General features: G+C 36.5%; 1 protein-coding gene across 1 annotated transcript in view; it reads right to left on the bottom strand.

The window, feature by feature from the left end:
- The window catches only part of VPS13B (vacuolar protein sorting 13 homolog B), a 477,299-nt gene that overhangs the window by 303,724 nt on the left and 145,839 nt on the right, over positions 1 to 27,736 (bottom strand). The window contains 2 exon segments of the mRNA XM_026841594.1: positions 20,324 to 20,497; positions 21,369 to 21,503. Coding sequence (XP_026697395.1) covers positions 20,324 to 20,497; positions 21,369 to 21,503 — 309 coding nt within the window.

Genomic DNA, 27,736 nt, shown 5'->3' with positions numbered 1-27,736 from the left:
CTCAGGTTTATCCTTTATTTTTCCCATCATACTGGTGTTACATTTTTCTACCCTCTCCATGTTCTTATTTATTACATATATCAGACATGAAAAATTAAAGATCATTAGTCTTAGTTAGTAGAGAGCTCAGCTGTCCCATGGAGTGATACAAACATTCGTTAAAAAGTCTAGGCAGATTCAAAGAATATTCCAGTAAGATTAATTTTGCAGACTTAAGGCAGACACTAAAAAACACCAGATAGTGCCAGTAAGTGGAAATAAAGAACAGTAAGTGACCAAAACAAAAAATAATCACAAGGAATTTTGATCAAATCAGGAAATCCAATTTGAATGTTTGGGGGGGGGGAAAAGAAGCATTTCTACATTTTTCTACAAACAAAAACATGTTTCAGTTTTTGAAATGTACTTCCCCCTTTTTTTCCTCAAGAGAGATGATTATATTAAAAAGACTCTTCTCACAATGCAGAAAATTTATGATTAACTAAGGTCAAAGAAGATTCCACAAACACACTGGTAAATGTGTGAACTACTATTATGATCTCTCAAGCTGCCTTCAGAAGGATTTAGTAATAATGCTGCTAAATACATTTGAACTTTTCCTCAGTTCCAAATTAAGAGTCAATTTAACAGCACAGACTGCAAAATCTACATTATGTTTGTTTATTCTTAGATTATTATTAATGCATTAGATGTTACACCTTGCCTCAAACATACATTGCCATTACATCCTCTGGGAAAAGGAACTGTTATTGGTAAACCAATTCCCCAGTGAATGCAATCCTCCTCCTTTTGATGAAAAAAAGCTTAATATATATGAAATTATTTACAACATACTTGCTTCATCAGAACTGGTTTAATATTTAAAATATTACGTTACTATTTTAAAATAATAAATATACTTATTTAACAAACTAATTCCTCCCTATCTGCATTAAAGCTGGTAAATTCTGCAGTGCCCAGAAGTAACCAGAACATTAGTTGGGCAAGGACAATGGGCATGCCCCCGGACAGATACTGACTTGTGAGATTCTGTCTCTTATTCACCCAAGACAGTCTCTGACATTCAAGGGGGAATAAATAACCCTAGAAAAATGCCTGTATTTTTTTCATTTAAATGCACTTGAATAGCGTGAACAGGCAAAAGCAATCTTTATTCTGAAAGGTGAAGAACCACCAAACAGACAAAAAAAACTTCTTTGACCCAAAAACTAGCAACCAATACCCCGTGTGAAATCTCACTGTGGGATAGAAGCTGCATTTGAAACATCGTGAAAAAATATCTTTAAATATACCTATGTCTTAAGCAATAAACCCATTTAAAAATCTTCAGTTGTAGAATTCTGCTATGTTATTGATTTTCATATGGAAAATGTATGAGCAGCATATGTAAAACTGCTCAAATCATTTTGCTTTTAAACAAACAAGCACATGCCTAGAGGGGACAGAATAAAGTAACTGGTCTCCTTATGATGAATAGCATTAACTTGCTCTGGCTTGCCAAGTCAGTAAGCAGTGTGAATTTAATGGCAATTAGCCGAGATCAAAGTTGAAGTACCATGAACAAAGTAGGTAAAACTGACAATATCAAAGAAGGGAAGTATATCACGGGTGACTGAAAAAAAATTACTTAGATTTATTTAGAATGTTTGGAGCTGTTAATAGAAAAGGACAGATCCTTACACAATGTTTATTTTCAAAACACTATTACTGATTAAGCAGATTTCTAGGAGACTGCTTTCATGGGTAAATTAGCCAAAAAACCTGATAGCGAAGTAAACTATTCTGTAATAGCTCCCATTGTGGACACACTGCTTAGAATGGTATTTTGACAAGCAATTCAACTCTGAGTCAAAGTCAAGTATTCTTCCTCCTACCTGGCAAACAGTCTATCGGCCATTCAGAGCAACAGAAGTAGTTCACAGACATCAGAAAAAGGCAGAAGGGGAGAGAGTTCATGTGTTTTGTCAGTTCATGTCATTTTTTCATGCAATAGGATTTAGGGACTATTAGTAATACAAAAAAAAAATTCCTCATTAAATCTATGTCTTAATCAAGACTGACATAAAAAACCCCTATGAATTTAAATTGTACATGATTAATCTGGGAAAAATAGCTTCGGTGATTTTTAGTGCTTAAGGAGACCTCCACTTCCACATAATATTAGCAGGAATTAAATTCCTATTTCAAATATTAGATGCTTACAAAACCTACAGCATGCTCACTAATACTTAATATATAACTGCTATGACTATAAAAATCCAGGTTTCATGTAATACCTTCCAAGTGAGAGTCTGAAAATATTCTTATGGTAATTCCCATAGCATTCTGAATGGATGGTAACATGTATTTTTACAGGTGAACTGATATACAGAAAAGTTAAAATATTAGCCAGGACCAGTAAGTTAATAGAAGAAAAAGGAATTAACACAAGTTAGCTTCTTTCTCCTGTAATCACTAGCCTATTCTTTTAATATAGGTAAAATAATAAACAACAAAAGCAAGTTGCAATTCTGTTTGAATTAAATGTGTTACGCCTAAGCACAAAGAAATGGTTCAGTATAATAAACAGCAATACATATTTGACCTTAACCTGAAGGGTAAAGACCCAGCAGTTCTCTGGCAATTAGTCAGTGAGGTCTATGAGCGATTTGCTTGAGTAAGGACTAAGTTTCTCAGAAGATCAAAGATAACTAGTGTTACACTCTGCCCTAACCAGACCCAGATTCACACTTTCCATTACTTATTTACATTGATCTTATGACTATTTTTATAGATTCATCAGAATAAGTGTGCTTTAACTCTTTTACTAATATTTGTTTAATTAAGTTAATTAATTACAGCTTAACTGAAATATGGTACAAAAGACCTCACGCAGCTTTCAAAGTGTAGGCTGAATCCTAATCCTTTTTTTTTTTCTTTTAACTAGCAGTAAGGATGAAGTCAATAAATTGTCAATTAATAACATACTTGCTTTGATGACTCTTCAGTAATTTACTTTCATACCACTTCATAAATTTCTTAGGAAAACTTCTGGGATTGCTGATACAGTACCTCCGCCATGGGAAAATTTGGTTTAAATCTGCTCTGCTGCCAATAAACCAATAAGACTAACTGGCTGATAATCCTCCCACACTACACTGTTTAGGTATATGCACTCAACCAGCGAAAGTTTAATTTGTTCCGCTAATGGCACAGAAAACTACTCAAACTTATTCACTATATAAATTTGAACTTCAGTCTGCTACTTTTTGTTATTCCTTAGGCAGAAAATTCAAGCTATTGAATGCTTTGTAATTCAGACTATTTTATCTTTTCCTTGATCCAAAGCATAACAATAATGGTCACTATCAGTAACTAAATATTAAACTGCACTTCACAGAAGAAGCATATTAAAAAACCTTTAAAAAGTCTGAATATTATTTGCATTGGCACACTGACCTTAAAGGCACATTCTACTGTTCTAAGTAAGCGTAACATTACTCTTAAACCACTGCACTAACACAGTGATGCTAGCCATCTTTTACATGTTTCAAGCTGCCATACTTAATAGCTTTTGTCTAAGATTTGTAGTGGGATGACACTTACCTTTATTAGGTGCAGCCTATTTGTTTGGAAAACAATTTAATTTATAAGAGCACTCTAAAAATTAGTAAAGAAGCCATACAAAGCTCAAAATACTGATTCTTCTCAAGTTATGTTGATAGCATTGATACCTGTTTATATCAACTAACATATCTATAATGTATAATATGGCACGTAAACAATTTTAAAATGTTGCAGGTTTCATATTCATGACAGGCCAAGGCCAGGTGGAGTCACATAAAAATTCCTAAAATAACTATGAAGAAACTATTATGTCATAAGACATTTTATTATTATCCTATCTTATGTAGGAAAAACTGCTGGAGAACATTAGAAAAGCTCAGTCAACTACTAGTATTTTCTATCTTACCACAGGTAAGGAGAGTTTGTCTGCATATCCCTAAAAGATGTCAACCACACTGCACTGGTACTGACAGAAATTAAATAGGATTTGTCAAAGAATACCAAGTGTTCAGCTGGCATTCTTCCTGGGGTATGAAGAACCAACTGGGAATTTTCCAAAGGGACTAAGTATGGATAAAAGAATTAAAGAAACTGTCCTCCTATTCCACCTGTAAGCCTCTGGGAGGATATTTTCTCTCAAATTGTAGCTCTCTGTTGTATTTATAGGGGTAAGTCAAACAATGTACCAGGGATTGCAACAGCATTTTTCTAAGATTTCCTCTCAAATCTTCCACTGAAGAAATTTTTCCCAATATCCAATCTAAACCTCCCTTGGTGCAACTTGATGCCATTTCCGCTCATCCTATCACTTGATATTTGGGACAAGAGACAGACACCCACCTCACTACAACCTCCTTTCAAGTAGTTGTAGAGAGAAAGAAGTTCTTCCCTGAGCCTACTTTTCTCCAGGCTAAAAAACCCCAGTTCCCTCAACCACTCCTCATAAGACTTATTCTCCAGACCCTTCACCAGCTTCGTTGCCCTTCTTTGGACACTCCAGCACCTCGATGTCCTTCTTGTAGTGAGGGACCCAAAACTGAACCTGAACACAGTATTTGAGGAGCAGCCTCACCAGTGCAGAGTACAAGGGGACAATCCCTTCCCTAGTGCTGCTGGCCACACTATTTCTGATACAAGACAGGAATCTATTGGCCTTCTTGGCCACCTGGGCACACTGCTGGCTCATATTCAGCCAATTGTCAACAAATACCCACAGGTACTTTTCCTCCAGGTGGCTTTCCAACCACTCTTCCCCAAGCCTGTAGTGTTGCATGGGGTTGTTGTGACCCAAGTGCAGGACCTGGCACTGACTCTTGTTGAACATCATTTTGCCTCAGCCCATTGATCTAGTCTGTCCTTTGTAGAGCCTGTCCAGATCCCTTTGTAGAGCCTTCCTGCCCTCAAGATGATCAACACTCCCACCCAACTTGATGTTGTCTGCAGACTGACTGACTGCACTCGATCCCCTTGTCCAGATCATTGATAAAGATACTAAACAGAACTGGGCCCAATACTGAGCCCTGGGGAACACCACTTGTGACCAGCCACCAACTGGATTTAACTCCATTCACCACCACTCTTTGGGCTCATCCATGCATCTAGTTTTTACCCAATAAAGAGTATGCCTGTACAAGTCATGAGCAGCCAGTTTCTCCAGGAGAATGCTCTGGGAAACTGTGTCAAAAGCTTTACTAAAGTCTAGGTAGACAACATCCACAGCCTTCCCTCATGAACTGAGTCACCTTGTAATAGAAGGAGATCAGGTTAGTAAAGCAGGACCATGCTGACTAGGTCTGATGACCTGGTTATCCTATACATGCCATGTGATGGCACTCAACATGATCTGCTCCATAACCTTCCCTGACACTGAGGTCAGACTGAGGTCTTCCAGCTCAGGGGGTTGGGTACCTGCAGAACAACTGGTTTTACTATCAAAGGCTGAGGCAAAGGCAGCATTAAGTTCCTCATCCTTTGTCACTGTTTCCCCCACATCCAATAAAGGATGGAGATTCTCCTTAGCTCTTCTTTTGTTGCCAGTACATTTATTGCCCTTTACAGCAGTAGGTAGATTAAGTTCTAGTTGGGCTTTGGCCCTTCTAATTTTCTTCTGCATAACCTCACAACATCCCTGTAGTCCTCATGAGTTGCCTGCTCCTTCTTTCCAAAGGTCATAAACTTCTTTTATTTCCTGAGTTCGAGTCAGAGCTCTCTGTTCAGCCAAGCTGATCTTTCCCACCAACTCATCTTTTAGCACATGGGGACAGCTTGCTCCTGTGTCTTTAAGATTTCTTTCTTGAACAATGTCCAGCCTTCCTGGACTCCTTTCCCTTCAGGACTGCCTCCCAAGGGAGTCTGTCAACTAGTCTCCTAAACAGGCCAAGGTCTGCCCTCCAGAAGTCCCAGGTAGCAGTTCTGCAAATGCCCCTCCCTTACTTCTCCAAGAATTGAAAACTCTGTCATTTTCATGATTGCTGTGCCCAAGATGGCCTCAAACCATCACATCACCCACAAGTCCTTTTCTGTTTACAAACAACAAGTCCAGCAGGGCACCTTCTCTAGTTGGTTCACTGACCAGGTATATCAGGAAGTTATCTTCCACACACTCCAGTAACCTCCTACACTGCTTCCTCTCTGCTCTATTGTATTTTTAGCAGACATCTGGTAAATTGAAGTCCCCCATGAGAACAAGGGCTAGCAACTGTGAGACTTCTTCCAGCTGCTTACAGAATATTTAATCTGCCTCGTCATCCCTGTTGGGTGGTCTGTAACAGACTCCCACCATGGTATCTGCCTTGTTGGCCTTTCCCCAGACTCCTACCCATAAACACTCAACCCTATCTTCACCATCATTAAGCTCTAGACAGTCAAAACACTCCCTAACATAGAGGGCTACCCCACTGCCTCTCCTTCCTTGCCTATCCATTCTGAAGAGTTTACAGCCATCCATTGCAGCACTCCAGTTATGGAACTCATCCCACCAAGTTTCCAAGATAGCAACTATGTCATAGTTTCCCTGCTGCAAAATGGCTACCAGCTCCTGCTGTTTGTTGCCCATGCTGTGTGCACTGGTATAGATGCACTTCAGCTGGGCTAATGTTCTCACTACCTTTACTGGGTATGAAGCCCTAATTCCTACAATACCAACCATTCTCATGTACTTCCGTGGTTTCTAACACATCAATGACCCTTGTGTCTTTGCTGCCACATGGAGCGTCATCGTCTATCCCCACTAAGATGGCAGACTGAAGGATCCTGCCACCATCCCTTAAACATTGACATGCTGCTGCCAAGCTTATCTCTAGCAAGCTTGGGTTTATCCCTTTCCCCCTTCAAATCTAGTTTAAAGCTCTTTCAATGAGCCCTGCTAACTCCTGTGCAAAAAGTAATGTCCAAGAGATATCTCCAATACCTCTAGTAGTGCTGCCTTGGATGAATGTTAGTGAAGATTTTAACTATCAAGGTGAATTTTAACCTTCAAAGTGGATTATTCTTGCCTCTCAGTTTTTCCATTAACAGGAAGGAAGACACAATCTCCGAGTTTGTGGCTTAATTTGCTGCCATTGTGTAGAAAACACCTGCTCCTTCCATTATGATTTTAAGATAGCAATTTTACAGAGGAAAAAAACAAGTTTGTATGGTGCATGTTAGAGATGCCCTGTTCCAGGAAACAGACTGAAATTAAGTAGAAGGAATCTTAATTCTACTTGTAACAGAAAGAAGAAAGAAAAAACTACTTGACCAATTCCTGAATGGTCCTTAAGTAAGCAGCCTTGCAGCCTCATCAACTGCTGTAAGATGATTATGAGTATCCCTGGATAGATACAATATGCACATTGGTGTCTGCCTCCAAAGTGCAACACAAAGTTCACACTGCCCTTACAGATACTCCAACAAGAAAAAGTGGGTGTTCCTGCTCTCACTTACCTCATGTCACAGCAGCTTGTACAACTCCTGCAGTAAAAGAAGAGTGGTTACTTCTGTACTGTTGACCTGGGAAGTGTGAGGATACTTGAGACACAGCATCTGGCACTTCTTATCAAAAAAATATGATCCAAGTGTAATGGGATGCACACTCTTTGGTACTGTGCAAGTATTTGAAGAAAAATTCAAGTTGAACAGTTACTACATGTCTATCTTTTCAAAGGAAACATGTTATCAAGCTGTGAAGATAAGGAACCTGGCAAATACAGTCATCTGCAAAAGACTCTGCAAGCTGCAACATCCCAACAGTGCAAAGAAACACACATCGTTTTAATACATGGCTTTTAGCAGCTATGTCCTTAGTGAGCATGCAGGTATATTTTTGAAATTGTTACTCATACGGGTGTTATTTTGATATTTTACAAGTCTATACGATTACAACTGCCTCATTACAAGCACAATAAAAGTTAGAGAAAAATCTATGCATTATAACAAAATAAAAAAGGTCTTAAAGTTGGAATAATCTATGCATTAAAAGTGTGCAAAAAGCAGATCAATATTCTGATTCTTAGCTCCTAAATGTTCAAATGGCTCTTAAAAATAGAAGGTCTTAAACTAAGGATGCAATGATTAAAATAATACTAACCATGGTTAGCAATTAAATGATCACATCTTCCTTCAGACTAAAAATGTAGACAAGAGCTAGTAGCTGACGTCTCACTTCAACATTTTACAGCTGCTCTAAAGTAAAGACTTTAGACATTTGAATGCATGCATGCATCTTATTTTCCCAGGATTTCAAAGTCCACATCCAGGCTGCTGCTCAGTCATTATAAATGAGTAATTCAAGTAGGGCATGACTGCTTCTTGTATTAACTTGATAAAGATGTTTCACTCAAAGTGCATCAACAGTTGTGTTAAGTCATCCCTTTCACAGGCTTATACTTATTCTGTGTTATGTTACCAGTGAAGAAAAAGAAGTATTATTGGCTTCAAATTATTATAAAAGTCTTTACACTAAATATTAGTGTTATGAAGATCATTATTATATTTTTATGACACCTCTTTTCAAAACTCCAAATACAAATATACCTGATTTCCTGGTTTTTAATTAAAAACAATTTTATCAACTGATTATGATCCGCACTAAACTTCTATTTCATTAGTTTAGATATGCAACTGCTTAAAGGACTGATACGTGCACTTTAAAATACACACAGAACTGTTTTCAGAAAACTGCATTATAGTGAAAATTACTTCGTATCTGTCAAGTTTTCCAAACAGCTTAAACACACTTTAATAACAAATCTATTATGAAATACGTACAAAACAACTATTTTGCAATAATTTTAATGTCTGAAAAATATTAATCTAGGGCTTGGGCTAAAATATCTTTCAAATATTACAAAGACATATTGAACATCTTTCATTTTCTTCTATGAATTTTCAAGTCACAACCTAGAGGGAAGATTTTCTCAATACTGAATTCTTCTTTCTTCTGTCACAAGCAGGGACATTATAAAAGAGCTCAAAATTAGAGGGAGAATTCATAGTCTCCCTTTGTTAATTTATTTGCATTGACTAGTTAACCGAACATGAACATAGTTACACTAAATATGAAAAATATACTGTATATATAATTTATTCAAAGTCTAGTAAGGAAGAGATGCCCAGTTTATTTAAAAGATGATTAATTGCATCTGACTGATTATCCTCTATGCCATGGACAAATACAAAACAGAATACTATTTCAGAGGTGATGATCCATCACATGTGCTCCATAACCCTGCTCATCAATGTTGAGCCAAACACTATTTAAAGCTTCATTAGATTCAATCATATCTTATTTTTCCAAAGAGAATTGTTTCTATTTATAAAATGTCCATTATTTTCTCCTTTTTTTGGGGGGGAAAAAAATCCTTATGATAACCAGTTCTATTATTATACTTTATATTGCATTTAAGTAATGTTTTTTACGATTTAAGTAGTTTTATTCCAGAAATAAAACAAGCATAGGCACTTCTGAACACAGAGGGAAATGGGAAGGGGCAGTCAGCTTCTGATTTATTCACCTTATTATTCTGATAGCTAACATTAATTTTCATATTATACTTTGTTTTCATATATGGTTTGTATCATATTATTAAAACATGGTCTTTTTTTTTTTTCTCGGGCATGACAGTTTGTTATCAACACTGAAATTCAAAAAGATACAGCTGAAACTGACTGGTCTGACTCCTTTCATATCCACCTTCCCACAGGCAGTGGGCTTTATTTCTATGATTTCTGGACATGAAGCAGCATAGTCAAAGCTACTTCTCCAGCTTGGCACCAATCCCAGGCATATAGCCCAAGAAGCTGTACAGTGACAGATGATGTACATGGGCTAAAAGTGCAAGAGGTGGCAGATGTAGGCATACTCTTACTGTGCCAACTCTAAGAGATGATATGCTTGTTCAGGACTCCCTATCCCTTCAGTCCTGATTGTCAGGGCACTCATTCCTGCATGCATAACCATGCAACATTCTCATTAAGGTCAGACAGTACAACTCCAAAATGACTGGCTGTTCTGTTTACAAAGCATCAATTTTCTAAATCTCTTGGGGAAAAATCACAACTAGTTTGGGGTTTTTTTCAGATACACCTATTTTATCTTGAAAGTACATCAGCAATTAGGAAAACACTTAGGAACACCAGATTTTGCATTAATTTGCTGTTCTGTAAGTGGAGCTCAGTATCAACAATTAGCAGCAGAATTGTTTGAATGGGAACTCAGGACTCGGGGCACCAGTGAATTACTTCACTCCAGCAAATGTTTCTATCTTAACTGAACCAGCTGCAAGATTAGGGCAGCACCTAGAATCTTCCTTTTCAGAAAAACATATTGTTTTTTCTTCTTCAAAATGTCTTTTCCTCTGTGAAAGAGTGTAAATCAGATTAAAATTAAGAATTAAAAATAGTTAGCTATTTAATTACACTATATATCCACTATCAGCCTAGCACTGCATTTTTCAAATAGATTTAGTACTCCATGTGATACTGAGAATGTCAGGATACATCAAGCATACAATATTTGTGTTTGAAATTGCTATACTTAGAAATCTGTTCTGTAGAGATACTCAACATTAAATGCTCACACTATATAAGTAGGCTAATTTTAGCTATTAAACAGCACTGGAAAGTTACACGGTGCACTGTTTTCCTCATATCAATCTTAAGTATATCTGCCACCTTACACAATAAGTACATACATGAGTACCTTGCTTAGTTCTCTTTCAGTGCACAGGTACAAGGAAAATGAAATCAGCTCATACAGCACAGAAGTTACTTAATGGTCTAAAGGTCAAAAGTGAGTATGGTTTGCAGATTTTTGATAAAGAGATTGTTTGAGAAGCTTCACAGCACATGAAGAAAATTAAACTAATTTAAATGTTCCAAAGTTGGACACCTTAAAGATAATTTGTCCAAAATAATTTTCAGCTTGTTCAGCTGTAGGAATATGTTTTAGCTTGGGGCTCATCACTGGGATTATCAAGTGGAATCAAAAAAAACCAAATCACTGCTAAGATTCTAATCTGCATTGTCTAACCCTAGCTCCAAACTGTTGCTTTCTACATTACCTATTCAGTCAACTGGTAATGCCACAACTTTATTTTGTGACCACAAATGGCTATTTGTAATATCCTGGAAAGGAACTTCTGTGGGAGCTTCACAACACTAATGTTTGGGTAGCAGGGGACAATGTGGTTGAATATCCATTCTGTGTATTTAAGATTGCATCCTAAACCACAAATGAGACTGTTAGTAAATTTGTGTGTATTATAAACAGAACATTGGAATCTTGGGAGTGACCTGTAGCTTCTTTTAACCTATTACAAAGTTGAACCATGAAAATGACTGAGACAAAATTTTAGATTTAGAAACAAATAAATATTTAGAACTTAATTTCTGCATTAAAAATAATGGAGCTACTTCATTTAATGCTGGTTTTCATCAAATGTGCTAAATTTCTATTTAGTAAGATGCTATTTAATCACTTGTTACTAAAAGTTGAAAACCAAAAATTGACCTAGCCAAAATGCATTTATATTTTATGACCAAATGTCTACTGATTTTCAGCGGTATCTATTTAGAATTTCATTACAAAAAAATAGTCATGTTATATGAATCATTTACATCACCAAAGCAGTAGAGAGCACAATATAATTCAATTATAAAACCTGGAAACAGTTTAAACACCACTTGAAAGTAAACAGTTACAGTCCCTTATGCCCACGTCTGGGAAGCATCCAAATGGAAGTTAAAGATCCCATGACATTTTTTCAAAATGAGTAGGAGCTATCCCAACATGTTGGACAGCATATATTTTCTCAATTAAAAACAGATTTCAATGTCCAAAGCTATGTGACAGCAATTGCTGAGAGCCTATGTCTGTCACATTTCCAAAACTCTGCACCATCAGTATCTAGTCACCTTGCTGAACAATGCTTTTCCAGATGCCACAAGTTGAAAAGGTGAATGCATTTCCATAAATATATGAATCACAGATACATTACCCTATACTGTTATGGAAACAGAGGTTGTCATTTTTTTTTTTTTTTTTTTTTTTTAATACTAGAAGTGTTAAATATGACTTTGGTGGCCATATGAAACAATTTGATACCACCAGGTTGTAAAGTGAACAGAAATCCTGTGGAATTATATGGAATATCCTATGCATAAAAAATAAAGGTAGCAGAAATAATCTTGTATCTGCCATTCCCTAACTTTTACACATTTAATGAGGTTTTTAAAAAAAAGAAAAAAAGGCTTTGTTAACAACTTTTTTTTTAGCTACTTTTACAGAATTTTCTAGGTTATATGCGGTTTAAGAAGAAGGTAGGGAGATTTCCTTTATGCTCTTTAAGACCTGCATACCCCATATTACCACTTGAGATCAAATCTTCAGTTGCTAATACTGAAGCACAAATTCCTATCCCAAGAACTACAAGATCAACTACATTATCTATAGATGGAATGCTAAGAAAAGAGAAAGTCAAGCAATGAGTTTCTAAAGAAAAGGGTATAAACCCAGAGGAGAATCAGGCTTTCCAATTCCCTCACTCCACAAATTTACTATTGCAGTGTCTCAGGCTCCTGCTATTTGGAGTTGAGTCCCCATCTTTGTTGCCCAAGTTTTGTTCTTATTTTGCCGTATTATCAAACTCTTAAGTCATACTTTTAAGAAAAGGAAATTGGAAAAAGGCAAAAGCACTTCTTTGGCTAAAGATATTACTGTGTTGACTTCCACAGTGCAGCTGAACAGTACATCTCAACTCAAAATTTACTGCCACTTGCCAGAGTTACACAACCCACTGGAAATAATGTTAATCTAGTTAGCATAGTATAGTATGTCCCTCCCTGATGCTGCTCCCATGGACATGAAATTTATAATTGGAGCCAGTAGAGTAACAGACTGTGCTTGAGGACAAGGTTTACTTCCCTCTCTGAAAAAGTAATAAGCATTGGATCTTTGTAAGACAATAGATACAGAGGTGATTCAGGTTAGAAAAATATCTGATACTTAACCTGGCTGTAATATATGACATATTGAGCTGTGAGGGTAATGAGGGAAGATGGAGCATACACAAGCTCGTAAATATACAAAGTTAAATGCATTTTAAAAGAGGCTTTTACTTTCTCAGATTGGTAAATGCAAGTTCATCAATACCTCTGTTACCAACTTGCTCTTCCCCACACCATCCTCCCATCCTGAACTGCTTGGTAGTACCACCACCTGCTGCCCCCACTTGAACTTCTGGTAAAATTAAAAGATGCCAAACATTTTATTTCCTATAATTTCAGAATTGTAAGACAGAGAAAATGGGAGGGAGAAATTGCATTACCACAAAATACTTCTTCCCACAAGTTCTGTAACTCAGAAAACTTCTAAATTTAGCCTTGCAGTTCAGGCAGTTGAACTGCTATTATTAATCTGATTTTGAAAAATACAGGACATTACTAGAAAAATTATTCTAAAAATGTATACTTATCTGAATTTAAATTCACCCTATTCCACAACATAAAACTAGACAAATACTGTGTTTTCAGTAACATACTATAAGCATTCATATTTTTCCAAGGTAAAATATGAGAATAAGCCAGATTTTAAAAGTAATTAAGAGGATATAAATGTTGTGCACTGCAAGAGCACAGTTCTCAAAAGAGCAGAGTCCTGGCAACTATCATAATCCTTTTGAAATTGTGCATATTAAGATTAAAGATCACTTTGTTCCTCTATTCCCACAACTAGTTGGTATGGTAAAAAGATCAGTCCCCTAGTTTTATATGTAACATCTTTAACATTTGCTCTCCTTTCTGTGCATGTGATTAAATGTAACATTTTGAAATCCCAAAGTTCTGAGAAAAACATAAATCCTTGTCCACAGCTGCTGTTTGACTCTGGAAACACATGCATTTTCTTTTCAAGCATCTACCATCAAATAATCCCAAAGGACTTGAACTGGAGAACACCTGCATCTCTTCATTTAGTTCCAATAACAGAGTCTAAACTTCAAAATTACAAAAATAGATGCTATGTTCAGCTGCAGTTACATTCTGCCCCTAATTCCCGTGAACAAAAATGCTAGGAGCATGAAATCATTCAGGCAAGCTCTGTCATCGAGAGGATAAGATTTTTTGCACCAGAAGCCCAGTGGGAACTTGATAGAAAACTGGCAACAATTACAGATAAAGTACATGGTGAAATCCTCAGGGAGAGAAAAGGAAATGTAATAAGATAGATGGGTATAATTTTTACACATTTATGCCCCAACAACAAATGTGAATTGTCTTTAATTACTCCTATATATTAAGCATTTTTACTCAATCGTTGTGTCAAATCTTTCCAAAATACTTAAAATTAGTTTATGAATTATCTTTTACAAGTTTGGGGTTTTCTTCTTTACTCGCACAAGCACTCATTTAAATAAGAGCTGATAACTTAGAAAAAAAATGTTGTTCCAGCTTTAAAATCCAGACTTTGCAGTATCCCCAGTCTAAGCAGTCAAAATTAAATATGTCAAGGACAGCCTTTTTTTAACTGCAAGAAAGGGTGAGTTGGGGGCATATATAGGTGTGTATGCATAAAAACAAACATATGTAAAATCTCTCACCTCCTTTCAAATAAGTTATAACAGATAAAAATCAACTGCTTTATCATATTAAAAAAAATGTTGCTGCTGGTACAACACTTATGGCACTTTTTTCATGTTTGAAGATATGATTTCTTCAGACTTAAAAAAATTTTTACTTCACTTTTTTTTTTTCCTTTGTGGGACAGGGAGAGAGAATGGAGTGATCTTCTCTAAACTTACAAAATATTGACAGAGGAGAAAACAAAACAAAGATCTATTGAAGTTTAAGAAAAATATCACTTGAATGAGAAATACCAACTTTTACAAGGTTGAAAATTTGCTCTTCAGCCTTCATGCATCTTCCACAAACTAGGGAAGCCCTCTCACTCTTACTTTGCTCCACTGAGTGTATCAATTTACCAATATGAGCATGTTATTAATACAGGTACCTTTGTTTACACCATTTTTTCAGCACTGCATTACTGAATATTTAAGCTGATCTCAAAGAAAACTTTATTAATTGTATTTTTTATTTTAGTTCCTCTTGATTTATATGTAGTAAAGCTCTCCATACAGCAGCTGTGCACGCACTCCCAATTATGCAATATGGCAAACCAAATAGAGCTTAATCAGCTCACCTCATCTATTCAACAGCTGCTCATAATTAAATACTAACGCCAGCATTCATTTTGAAATCTCCCTATTTCTCTCAAAGGCCAGGTGAAACAAACAAGGTCTGCAGCTTGCTATGAGGGTTAATAAAGGCAGAGTTATTTCAGAGAAGCAGTAAGACCTTCCCAAGCTCTGTGGTAATGGAATATCTCCTCTCTTGTATTTATTTTATATGCTGCAGTTTAGATAAAGACTAGGGACCACATCCACTGATTTTTACAACTATGCACAGAGATACCTAGGGCAGTTCTTCATACAAGTATCCAAAATTAAAAGTACCAGCATGCAAACTTGTATCTAAGTACTAAACAAAATCATATTTATATTCTTTGTCCCTAAAAACCTCCTCTGTCATAGGTGGATTGGTTTTCCACTGTGCGTGTGACACTGTGCACCAAACAGTAAAACACACTTGCGAAGTAATCATCACTATAGGCACTTGTTATACGCAATACTTCCTCTGCCTGTATATGCTACATACCATACACTTTAATGTTGCCCTTTTTGGAATGACATTTTATAGAGGTTTTTTCCTTTGTTGGTTATACTCAATGCACTATGGTATTACTAGAACCGTATTTTTTTTCCCTTACTTTCAGCAGCAACAAGTGAAATAGCAAGAAATAAAATACCAGTGTAAAATGCTTTATCACTCAAATTGTACAACCTCAATCTTCGCAGGGTCACACACAGCAAGCAGTAAGAGGAAGCTGCACAACCATCCTGGTCACCTGGGACCATATAATTCAAGTGGTACAAGACAGTAGACAGTTGCTGACTTGATAAGAGAGGGGGAAAAAAGGTCCCCTCCCTGTTCTCCAGGTAAATACACCCTGATTTATTCAAGAATCTCATGTTATTCACACAACCTCCTCCTTGGCATTTTATATCCAAAAAACTGCTTTCATCTTAGACTAAGTTGTTTTACATTCAACTTTACAGATGCATAATGAATTAATTAGTTACTCATTCTTCATTAATTTTTATATAAGCAAAAAATTTTAGAAGTCACTTGCATAGGCACTGTATTGTATTCCAAGATTCTTCCAGAGTACCCAGAAGTCACCCTGCAATTGCTTCTCTTGATTTTATACACACAAACACACACAAAATTAGGTAACTAACTTGCAGCTCTTCAGCTTTGTACAACTCCAATGCACCCCTGCCGCACCACACATTATGACCAGTAGCTCCTCTGACACTGAATCTGCAAAGTTTTCTAAAATCCTTGTATACAGGAGAAGTAAACTGAGTTAACTTATATGTAATCCCACCAAATTAGAATTGCTGCCCCCCTTAGCTCTTCTAAGAAATCATGTGTGTATTTGGAGAGTATCAGCTATACAGCTATTTCTGTGTATACTTTATAGAGTTAACAGACTTTGCCAACCATGGCTTTATCTCCAGAAATCAGGTAACACTGAACAATTCTAGATTATTTTTCTCATCTCTCCTGGACAGCTTTTTTCATTCTTTCTACTGAGACTGCATTCTTTCTAAGAGAGGTTGCACTACTCTCTTCACTCTACTCTGTAGTCCAAATTCCTATTCCAGAACATCATCTCTAATATTATTAGAATAAATTGCTTAAACAGCACAACTTCAGTACTGCACAATCATCTCCAGTAGTACAGATTTAAACAACCCTTTTATTCCCCTGACACATAAACTGAATTTGCTATCAAATTATCCAGTATAGCTTAATTCCCAGAAGAGACCGCAACTGACAGCAAAAGCATTTGTATGCTCTCAAATCACTTCATGTTTTCTCTCCATGTAGTTTCCATAGTCGTAATGAAAAGGATAGCCCTATCTCCTGTATTAAACTGCCTCGATTGCTTCAGCAAGGATGTGAAAGCAAAGGCTTTAATTAACTCCCTCATCCTTTGTATAGAACCTGAGATAATTTGTTTCCTAGTTTAATTTATATTTAAAAAAAAAAAAACAAAAAAAACTATTTGCAGTACACTATTCTTCATGTCTACCGGGACCAAAGATTTAACACATCAGGAAGCTTTTCCCTCTCATCTGTCATCAGTCACAAGTGCCACCTTACAGATTAAGAAGCCAAGCTAGAGTCTGAGCATGCAGGATTTCTGACTACCACTGAGTACACAGAATCAATCAATCAACCTCGGCTTGTGCAAAACATTTATCACTATCCTGCCCAACATCCTTGTCTCTAAATTGGAGACACATGGATTTGACGGATGGACCACTCAGTGGATAAGGAATTGGCTGGATCGTCACACTCAGAGTTGTCAGTTCAACATCCAAGTGCAGACCAGTCACAAGTGGCGTTCCTCAGGGGTTGGTGTGGAGACTGGCACTGTTTAACATCTTTGTTGATGACATACACAGTGGGATTGAGTGCACCCTCAGCAGGTTTGCCAGTGACATCAAGCTGTGTGGTGCAGTCAACATGCTGGAGGGAAGGGATGTGCCATCCAGAGGGACCTTGACAGGCTTGAGGTGGGCCTGTGCAAATCTCATAAAATTCAACAAGGCCAAGTGCAAGGTCCTGCACATGGGTCAGGGCAATCCCAAGCACAAATACAGGCTGGGCGATGAGTGGATTGAGGAGCCTCGAGGAGAAGGATCTGGGTGGATGCTGGTTGATGAGAAGCTCATCACGACCCAGTAATGTATATTTGCAGCCCAGAAAGCCAACTGTATCCTGGGCTGCATCTAAAGAACTGGGACCAGCAGGTCAAGAGAGGTGATTCTTCCCCTCTACTCCACTCTCGTGAGACCCACCTGCAGTGCTGTGTCCACCTCTGGGGCCCCATCATAAGGGCATGGACCTGTTGGAGAGAGTCCAGAGGAGGCCATGAAGATGATACGGTGATTGGGGCATCTCCCTTACGAGGACAGGCTTAGAGAGTTGAGGTTGTTCAGCCTGGAGAAGAGAAGGCTCCAGGGAGACCTTATAGTGGCCTTCCAGTACTTAAAGGGGCTACAGGAAAGATGGGGAGGGACTCTTTATCAGGGAGCGTAGTGATAGGAGGGGGGATCACTGTATTAAACTGAAAGAGTAGATTTAGATTAGATATTAGGAAGAAATTCTTCACTGTGAGGGTGGTGAGACACTGGCACAGGTTGCCCAGAGAAGTGTGGCTGCCCCCTCCCTGGCAGTGTTCAAGACCAGGTTGGACGGGGCTTTGAGCAACCTGGTCTGGTGGAAGGTGTCCCTGCCCATGGCAAGAGGGTGGAACTAGATGATCTTTAAGGTCCCTTCCAACTCAAACCATTCTGTGGTTCAGTAAAACTTCCTGAGGCACTGGGCAGGGGGTGTGTTTGTGTGTGTGTGTGAGAGAAATGTCCACTAAATTTTTAATTCTAAAATCTTAGCATTTGAAATGTATCTCCATTCCTCTACAAAATAGGTAGCATTGACAATTCTCTATTACAAACCAATTTTATGCCTCTCAAAGCCCCTGCATATGAGTTTGGCCAGCACTTCATCTGTCGGTGCCTTAATTCTTGTAGGCATCTCCTGTCACAACCTATCAAGTACTCTCTACTATCGCATTGGACTATCCGTAATACTGATGAGCTAAAATGTATATGATCACTGTGACCTGTAACAAAAGCAATAATACTATAGTACAAGTAATTAATTAATAATCTAAGACAAAATTATATCAATATTCTTAGACAAAAATCAGAATTATATTAATAGTCTGACAAAAATCAGAAAATTAAACTGAAAAGATCCTTAAAAAGCACAGAAAATGCACTAATAATAGTAGTACTGTTGTACAGCAGTATTTATTATTGTGAACATTTAAAAGCTACTTAAGTGAGACAACAGGTGGAACAGATTTTCACTTTTTTTAAAAACAAAAAACTGAATAATTCAGAGACTGTTAAATCATTAATTGCTTTTCACAACGTTTTAGGGGCAGGAACTTCAGATAATTGTTATAAAAACACTGCCATAAGCATCTCCAACATGATGCTCTCCAAGAAACATACAAGTACAGTTACTGAAAAAATTAACCTAACAACTGCTGGAGTGCACAGTGCTTACAAATATTTACTTTGCATTAAGAATCAAATGCTGCTTACATATGGACATAAAAATTACAAAGATGGTAATAAATTCACTGTTACTTTACAGACTAATGACTTTCAACAACCATTGCACATTGAAAAAATTAGAGAAAAAAAGACTTTTCAGTTTATGTTTGTGTTTCATAATATCGGGGTCAGCTATTTCTTTTGCTTTCTTTAAACTTGATTTTTTTGGGGGGTTATTTCCCCCCCCTATTTGGTTCTACTCTTAACATTGCAACAGGATAAACTTTAAAAAAAAATACAAAAGCATGGTTTCTAAAATGCACCACACTGACAGCAAAACCTAGATCCATGTGTATTTCACAAACTAGATTATAGTTATTTTAAACTAGATATATTTCAAAATTGTCAGTGTTGCTTAAAACAGACCAGTGTTTTCTTTAAAGCCCACAGAAACCATAAGAATGTTAGTTAAGAGTATTTACGCCCAGAAAGTCAACACCACCTTTAAATTTATCCAAGCACCTCTTTGAAAATATTGTTTCTTATCTAAATGCACCACAACACGAAGTTTAATGACATCAAATGTGTGCTCTGTAGCATTTTAAAAATAATCTTTTATTATTAACAAATGTTATGATAAATTTTTAATTTAATTACAAATTATGCTGCAAATTTAGATGAACCATTTTGAATTCAGTAGGTCAACTTCTGTATAAGAAGCTCAAGGCAACAGATAAAGGGAAGAAAGGATAAAACTTTTTCAACATGGATTCTGCCCCCAAAACACAATTTACAAAAGATTTTGTATTAAAAAAAAATCTAAAAGGCAACCGATGTCAGTGAAGCATTTCTTATTGAAGAACACATACATGAAAATGCAGCTTTTAGTTTTTGTGTTCACAGTGAGCTAAGGTAAAGTGTAATGTACGCAGTATGTGAAAAAAATACTTTGGCATTTGGCACACTATATCAAGCCCCTCTTTTCAAAGTTATATTGGATAGGAAAAATTAATGCAATACCATCTTAACAAGAGTTTTGCACTTACCAGAATTATGGCAGTAGTCCATATACTGGGGAATTTGGACTGTAAAGGCTACCAAATCTGGAGCGAAGAGCGATTCTGGCTTTCTACTCTCATTGAGCCATTTACTGCTGTGTAAGTCTCTGGTGTCAGAAGGGCCTTGAATTAAAGGAATCAGCTTCTCTTTTCCACCATCACCTAAGATAAAGATTAGGCTCTTTACAGCTTTTACTGTAACAAGATAAATTTTCAACACATAAACATTCACTAGTCCAGAGAGAACAGCTATTAACATTGTAAGTACAGAATTAAAAGAGGAAATAGAAAGAGCAATCTCATATAAACTATTAAACAACTTCCTTAATGTTATCTTGTAAATGTCTTTACATCCAATAGGTTTTCAAATAAAGTAATCAATTCTCTTCAAAATAGTAATTTCCATCCCATCTTTACAAAACAGTATCTTTAAAAATCACCATGAACTCAACTTAGTTCTACACACAATTTAGAACTGCATTTTTAATGTTCTTGACATTAGCTGCCTTTATCTATGAAGGGATCATAGACATTGATTGGAAAAGTTCCTGCATGCTCTTCAAGAAAAATTCTGTTATGGAAATTCAAAAACTGTTTATCACAGAGCCCTCAAAAACTTCACATGCAAAATACATACTTGTAGCATTAATGGAAAATGAGACATTAAACAATTAACAGCAGAATAAATCAAAATCATGCTACAAATAAAATAAAATGCAAATATTCTGTGTAATATGAAAATGCAGAGTTAATCCAGTTTCTTTAGTGCTTTTAGAGGAATATTTGTCCCAGCAGAAAAAAACCCACCATCTTTATTTTCTTTATTCAGTGAAAAATTGACTATACTCGGGCCAGACTGGATCATCCTGACACACTTAATAATAATAAAAAAACCCAAAACAGAATACAAAAAAACCCTCTCTGATTCATAGGAACAATGAGTAAATTCTTGTTTCAGTAACTCTCCTTGTAAAAAGCAAGGCCAATTCTCCTATACAGGCAATAAAGTTTTACATGGTCCAGCTGCACATACCTGGGGCTTTGGCACAAATTTTTATTGATCCCACGGTCCCAGAGGCACATTTGACCAATGATGTGCCGCAGTACTTCAATTCAACATTCTGGATTGAACCCTCAAGAGTTGGCAGGGGATTCTTAGATTTCACACCTAATAAAAGAAAACTGCAAATGTACTAGCCTGTAGAATTTAAATATTTTTATATTCCTTCACCAAGACATTTAAACTTAATTATACTTTAATTATCTACCTTAGATGTTCTTATAGCATTTCTGTTGTGATTCACAGTTTTTAAATGGAAGTGAGAGAATGCTGTATATGGGCACTTTAATACAAACAGCTATGCATAGAATGTATAGAGATACTGTGAGGAAAACACACAAAGCCACTTAGAAACTGGACTAATAAATATGCATATATACACATACATACACTTTTGTTTTCACTTTATAAGTGCCACCTCAGCTACTGTCTTTCATGTTTTTATTATGACCCTTTCAGGATCTTAAAATGACTAAGTGTTTTCAGCTTACGTTTAGACAACAATATCTTACTCAGTAGCAACGTAAAGCGTTAAATCCATTCAGGTGAACAGCACAGAAAGCCAATGGCACACTTGCCATTTTTCAACGGAAACTGGAGTTCAAACCTTGCCTTAGGTCACAAGTGGAAATAAGTTTTGGTGGTCTTTCCTCAGACCCCATTTGTGCACACCAGAAAACTATTGCACCAGTTGGAAGAAACTGGTGCTACTGGCAGTCACTTCTGAAGAGCTGCCTAGAACCACAGCGGCAGCAGCAGCAGCAGGGGATCTTGCAAATCAGGACAGAGATATATTGGCAGAGCTTGAGGGCAGCCCCCAAACCAGCCCCAGAGCATGGTGGTGGAAGCCAGCTCTCCTATTCTGTATAGCACTGCCTATCAAAAATATACATAAATTTGCTTGCAATTTAGAAATAAATAGTTTCAACACCTGTAAGAAGTATGAAAGGAAAAACCAACAGAAGTTACCATTTTTTACGTTGGTGGGTTTTTTTTCCTCCCCTCATGCAAAAGTGATTTGGAATTTGTCAGTTAAAATTGGCAAGCAGCTTTTTAATTATGCAAACATTAGTATAATTATGGAACTGTTTCCCCACATATGTAATATAGAATTTGTTCCAAAACCCATAATTATGCAAGGAAAGTATTATAGAATATCAGGTAAAAAAAAAAAAAACTAAAATAAAAGCATTTTGATACATGTTTCAAGATAGTTACACTCATTAAAGAAACTTACTACAGTCTCTACAGAATGAAGTCATTAGTTTTTCCCACAATCTCACAAAGACTTAACCCAAAGAAGGGAACAGAAGATTTAGGATTAAACCTGGCAACTGTGCTTAGTACACTGTGGCTATCTGAGTTCCTAAACATCGAAATATATTTGGCAGTGCATATAAAATCATTTGGTAAGCAGAATTCCTGACACATTTAAGTTTTGATCTGGTAAGAACTTAAAATAATTTTTGAATATAAAGCATTTCCCGCAGTAGGAATAGAAAAGCAGCATATGAAGGAACACATGGCATTTAGTAAACCAGGCTGCCATGTAAAATAGGTTCCATGTTCTATGCATACTTATGAAAATTTAACCTGGTTTATGTGTTAAAGGTATGCCCAGCCTTCTCCTAATCTGTGATTAAGGAACACTTCAGGCTCAAAGAATGCTATTTGTGTGCCTGCCACACAACACCCTATTGGTTCTCAGTCCGAAAGATCAGCTACCAACTTTAGCCTCATCAATACACTCTCATTCCCCGTCTTGTCCAGAGTAAGACCCTTTTAAAGCTGAAAATCCCCTTTGATCTAAGGTGTGGTATCAGACACAATGCAAGAATTTGTCAACAGCAGGTAGGGTATCTGTAGGCATGGCCAAGTCTTGGTTTTGCCTCCTCGTACTTCCTATAAACTTGAGCAAATAGAGACCATTGTGTTAAAAAAAAACAAACAAACAAAAAAAAAAACCAAAACCACAACACAAAAACCAACAACAAAACAAACAAAAAAAAAAAGAAAAAAAGTATGCTTTTCCCTTCTTCTACCTATTCCAAAACAAAGATTGTAAAATACTGTTAGTAGCAGCCAAAGCAAAACAAATTTGAGTTCATAATTTGACCCCCATCTTTCAAGTCTTCTCGAAACTGCCAGCTTCTTGCTGTTTCCATTTTTCAGCAACTCTATTATGCCTCAGAATACAAGGTGTGATGTCCAATACATTTCTCTCACTTGATCATGGAAGATTAAGTGCTTTGAAAACTAAATATTTTCCATCATGTAATCCACTTTCAGATGCATTACCCCAAACAACCTCTCTGCATTGAGACAAAAACTTTCCATTAGTTACATGCATAAGTTGAATTTTGGTTTAGTATCATATTTGGAAACAAGGAATCAAGTTTCACATGATCACGCTTCCTATTTATTTCTGTTCACTCCTATTCCCTCACCAAATAACTTCTGGACTCATTGAATTTCAGCAAGATATGGCAGCATTATCTAAGACAGTTATATCCTACATTCTTCATGAAAACGTGGGTATAATTGTCCTGTTACATGACCAGTCAAGTATAGGCATGACAGTCAGTAAAACAAAGCTCAAACTAGACAGTGCACTGGTTTTCACCCAGACAGCATGGATGTCAATGGGATGAAAATGGGAAGCTAGGAAAGCTGAATGGCTTGGCCTTGTAGGAAGCCACAAACCCTCAATACATGATCATACAAGTAACAATTATACTTTAATGCATACAAAGAAGTAATTGATAGCAGTAATAAACTATTTCTTTCTGGAACACCTCTTAGAGATAGGATGATCACATTCTCAGTTGTTTTCAACTCTTTTACAAGAAAATAGAAAAGCGTTAGGAAGATATAACTTAATCATGGCCTCCTTTTCTACCTCCTTTGACAAATGGCAACATCCCCCTTCTCTCAGTTTTAACACCTGATAACCAGAGCACATCACAATAATCAAGGAGAAGTTGCAAGAAAAATTAATTCTGAGGGATACTCAGAAAATCCATTTATTAAATATTAAAATTCTACAGAGACTACAATAAAGAGTAAGGAACTTAGAATGTCTAACTAGACTTTCATCACAAAAACAAAAATCACCTGAACCTAAGGAGATTCCCCTTGCCAAATTACAAGTCTCTTTTTTTCAAAGCACAGGATGTTTGGAGACATTTAGTGAACCATTTATAATGAACAGGTTTAATACAGGGAAACGGGACATATTCTTCAGTCTCTGAAATTTTTTTGAAATTATGAACAATACTTTATAAAACTTGTTAAATTGGCAAGCTGCTTTATAGAGAAGAAAGAAGCCTTGTTTTCTACGTATGTCTTTATCTGTAGTTTTCATCCCTGTTACTTCCCAAATATTCTCCTTTATTATCTCTTTCATCATGATAATATTATTATAAAATCAAAGTCTCAACAGTTGTACCTACAGCTAACATATTCCTTAGATACGTATTTCAACAAACAAATGTTTAAGTGAGCTAAGATGGGCTTCCTTCCCTCTCCTCAATGTTTATAAACTTTTCAGAAGTAGCATCTTCTCAAGGGGTTGACTGAGCAGGAAGATGTTAAAACTCCTAGATAAAAAATGCTTCATGCATCCAAATACTAACTCAAATTTAGCATCGAGACAAAAACTGTGCAAGATTTTAACTAAGACACTGAACACAAATTCAAAGAGAAAACAGAGAAAGCAAATCTATCATTGCCAATAGCAACATTATCCAAGTTCAACATCCTGCGAATGAAGCATGGGAAAGGTTTATTTCCAAGGTGCAAGACAAGAAAGTAGAATTTATGCTGTACTTGCTCTTCTGGAATCACACTTTCAAAAGCAGCACTATGGCTTACTTGACTTTGTTGCTCACTGTAGTCAAAAATGGAGAACAGAGCAAATTGTGTTTGTTTTTCAGTACACCTCACATTTTCTTAATTTATTATTTTCAACAGGAACACAGTAATCAAAGACTTTATGGAGATAGATACATATACCTGTCTCCACTAAATATAACCTATGGCTGCTTCTGGACAAAAATGACAATTTTCTAGTCCTGCGTTTTTTGCACTGAAAACATCTTGCCCATTGTAGAACTATTAGCAGTAAAAATCAAGTGTTTCCTTCCCAATATGTAACCATGTTTATACTTGGTGATCAAACATAACCTGTTTTAGTTGAATCAGACTACCACAAAGAGAATACAACACATCACCAAACACCTAAAAATCTGTTCTTTCCATACTGCAGAACCCAAAAATAGGCTAACTTAAGATCTACTATGCCTTGACAATTTACACCTTGTGCACACTCATGCACTTTAATCTTAACTCCAAACCGAAAGAGCCATTCTGTTCTAGAAACACACACAGAATTATCACACCATCAAGAAAGGTTCTCCTGCCCTTTAAAGCAGGCATTCACATTTTCCCCCCAGCTTTTCTAGTCATAGCTTTGGCCCTCTCCATGTACATAACCCAACTACACAGCTTGCTCCAAGTTCCGGTATTCAGTGACATTCTGTGTGCAAGCAGACAGGATCAAATATCCAAAGGCAGGTCACAATTGTGTCTCTATAGATCAGCCCAGGATTTCTGCTAACAAGCCTATTAATGCTGAACAAACATTTAAGACCTGTTAAAAAAAGTTACCTAATTAGTGATTTTACCAATCTTTTATCATTTTTTTATCAGCCTGTTTGTAATAAGGTGAGTTTGCAATGATTAATATAAAACCAAGAGACAAAATCTAAACTGATCAATAGAAAAGATAGGAAACCAGCAAAAGAGGCATGTTACTAATTCTGAGGACAAGAATCGGGACTGTGTGCCGCCAAATCTCTGAAAAACAATAAATAATTCTCTAGAAAGATCATAAAAGAGAACGGCAAAATATGAAATAGGAAATGAATAAGGCATGACTAAAACTTCTAGAAGCAACTCCACATGAATTCTCCCCATATTTAGGTTATGGTCTCAGAAAGAAAAATTTCAATATTTAAAGCATTAAGTACCAATAAACTATGGTTTGGCAACATGATATAGTAAAAGACTGTCACATACATGTCAAAATGATTTCAAACTCAGTAAAAAGATCAATCCATGAATAAAAGCAAGGAGTTATTAACCAAATGAAATAACATTTAGGCCTAAGTCTTACTGGAATCCAGGAAAAAATGTCCAATTATTTTCAAGGAAACATATATTTAAGTTTTACATGGCTAACACAAAAAAGCTACTAAACAAATTGAAGCGTAAGAGAAACCTCATTTCTTTCATGAGAGATACTAATTTGTGTTCAGTCCTTGCTTAAGCAATGCCCTCAGTGAGAAATTCGGAAAAGTCAGTATTGAACTTGGTTAGAGAGATGGCACTTCTGAGAAACCTGAATTTAAAACCAAACTTAATTCTTTCCTCCTTGCAGTCCAAACATAAGAGAAGCCACAAAGACCAGCTCTAGCTGGCATCTGTCCTACTTCTCACGTTCAAAACACTGGGGGAGCATGAGCTTTCATGTCCTTTGTTGTAGTAAAAACAGCAGCATAGGAACTTCCAAGTTCTCTTTCAATCACTGTGCTTTCTCGCACACAAGATCTGAAGAGGAAACACTGGGGTTGTGTGTTGGGTTTTTTCCTTCCTTTTTTGTTTTGGTTTGGGTTTTTGTTGTTCTTCTGCTTTGTGGTTTGGGGAAGGGTGTGAGTGTGTTTTAAGTTGAAAAAACTGAGAAAAAGAGATAGATTTTCTAAAATGTAGATGCCAGGTTATAAATATTTTTTCATTTGTTTCTGTAATAAAACTAAATCTTTGTGATGAAATTCCCCAAACATCCTTATTGTGTTCACTATTTCATGTTTTTAATGTCACCACAGTCTGCAGATCACATCTTGCAGCCCTAAGATAAACCCTGACAGGCTACTATTTTTTTTCTTTTTCAAAACAGTAATTCAGACAGCTTATTTTAAGAAGGTGTTGAGGGATAGGTCTATTCTTTTTTTCCTAACTCAACTTTATTTAGCATTCCAATTTCTATTCTGATTATCATAATTATTTATTTTCTTGTAGCTGAGTCAACCAGTTTTCAGTCACATACCACTATACTAAGAAATCGTTTCATCCCCACCCACTCACAAGATTTAACAGGGCAATAACAACAGGATTATGGTAGATTTGTCTTGCCTCTAAGGTATGGTGAACTGGACAGATTTTCTACTGTCTTGAGCTTCTTGTACTACCGTTCTACAACTAAAAGACACCTGTCCTAAAAAATATCTCTGTTCTCTTTTTTTTTTTTTTTTTTCCCAACCATGATACGCAAAGGAAAAGTA

This window comes from Athene cunicularia, assembly GCF_003259725.1.
Source record: "Athene cunicularia isolate RWA chromosome 2 unlocalized genomic scaffold, athCun1 chr2_part1, whole genome shotgun sequence".
Lineage (NCBI taxonomy): Eukaryota > Metazoa > Chordata > Aves > Strigiformes > Strigidae > Athene > Athene cunicularia.
The sequence above is the reverse complement of the archived record's forward strand: the minus strand, read 5'-3'. Positions and strand labels throughout refer to the sequence as shown.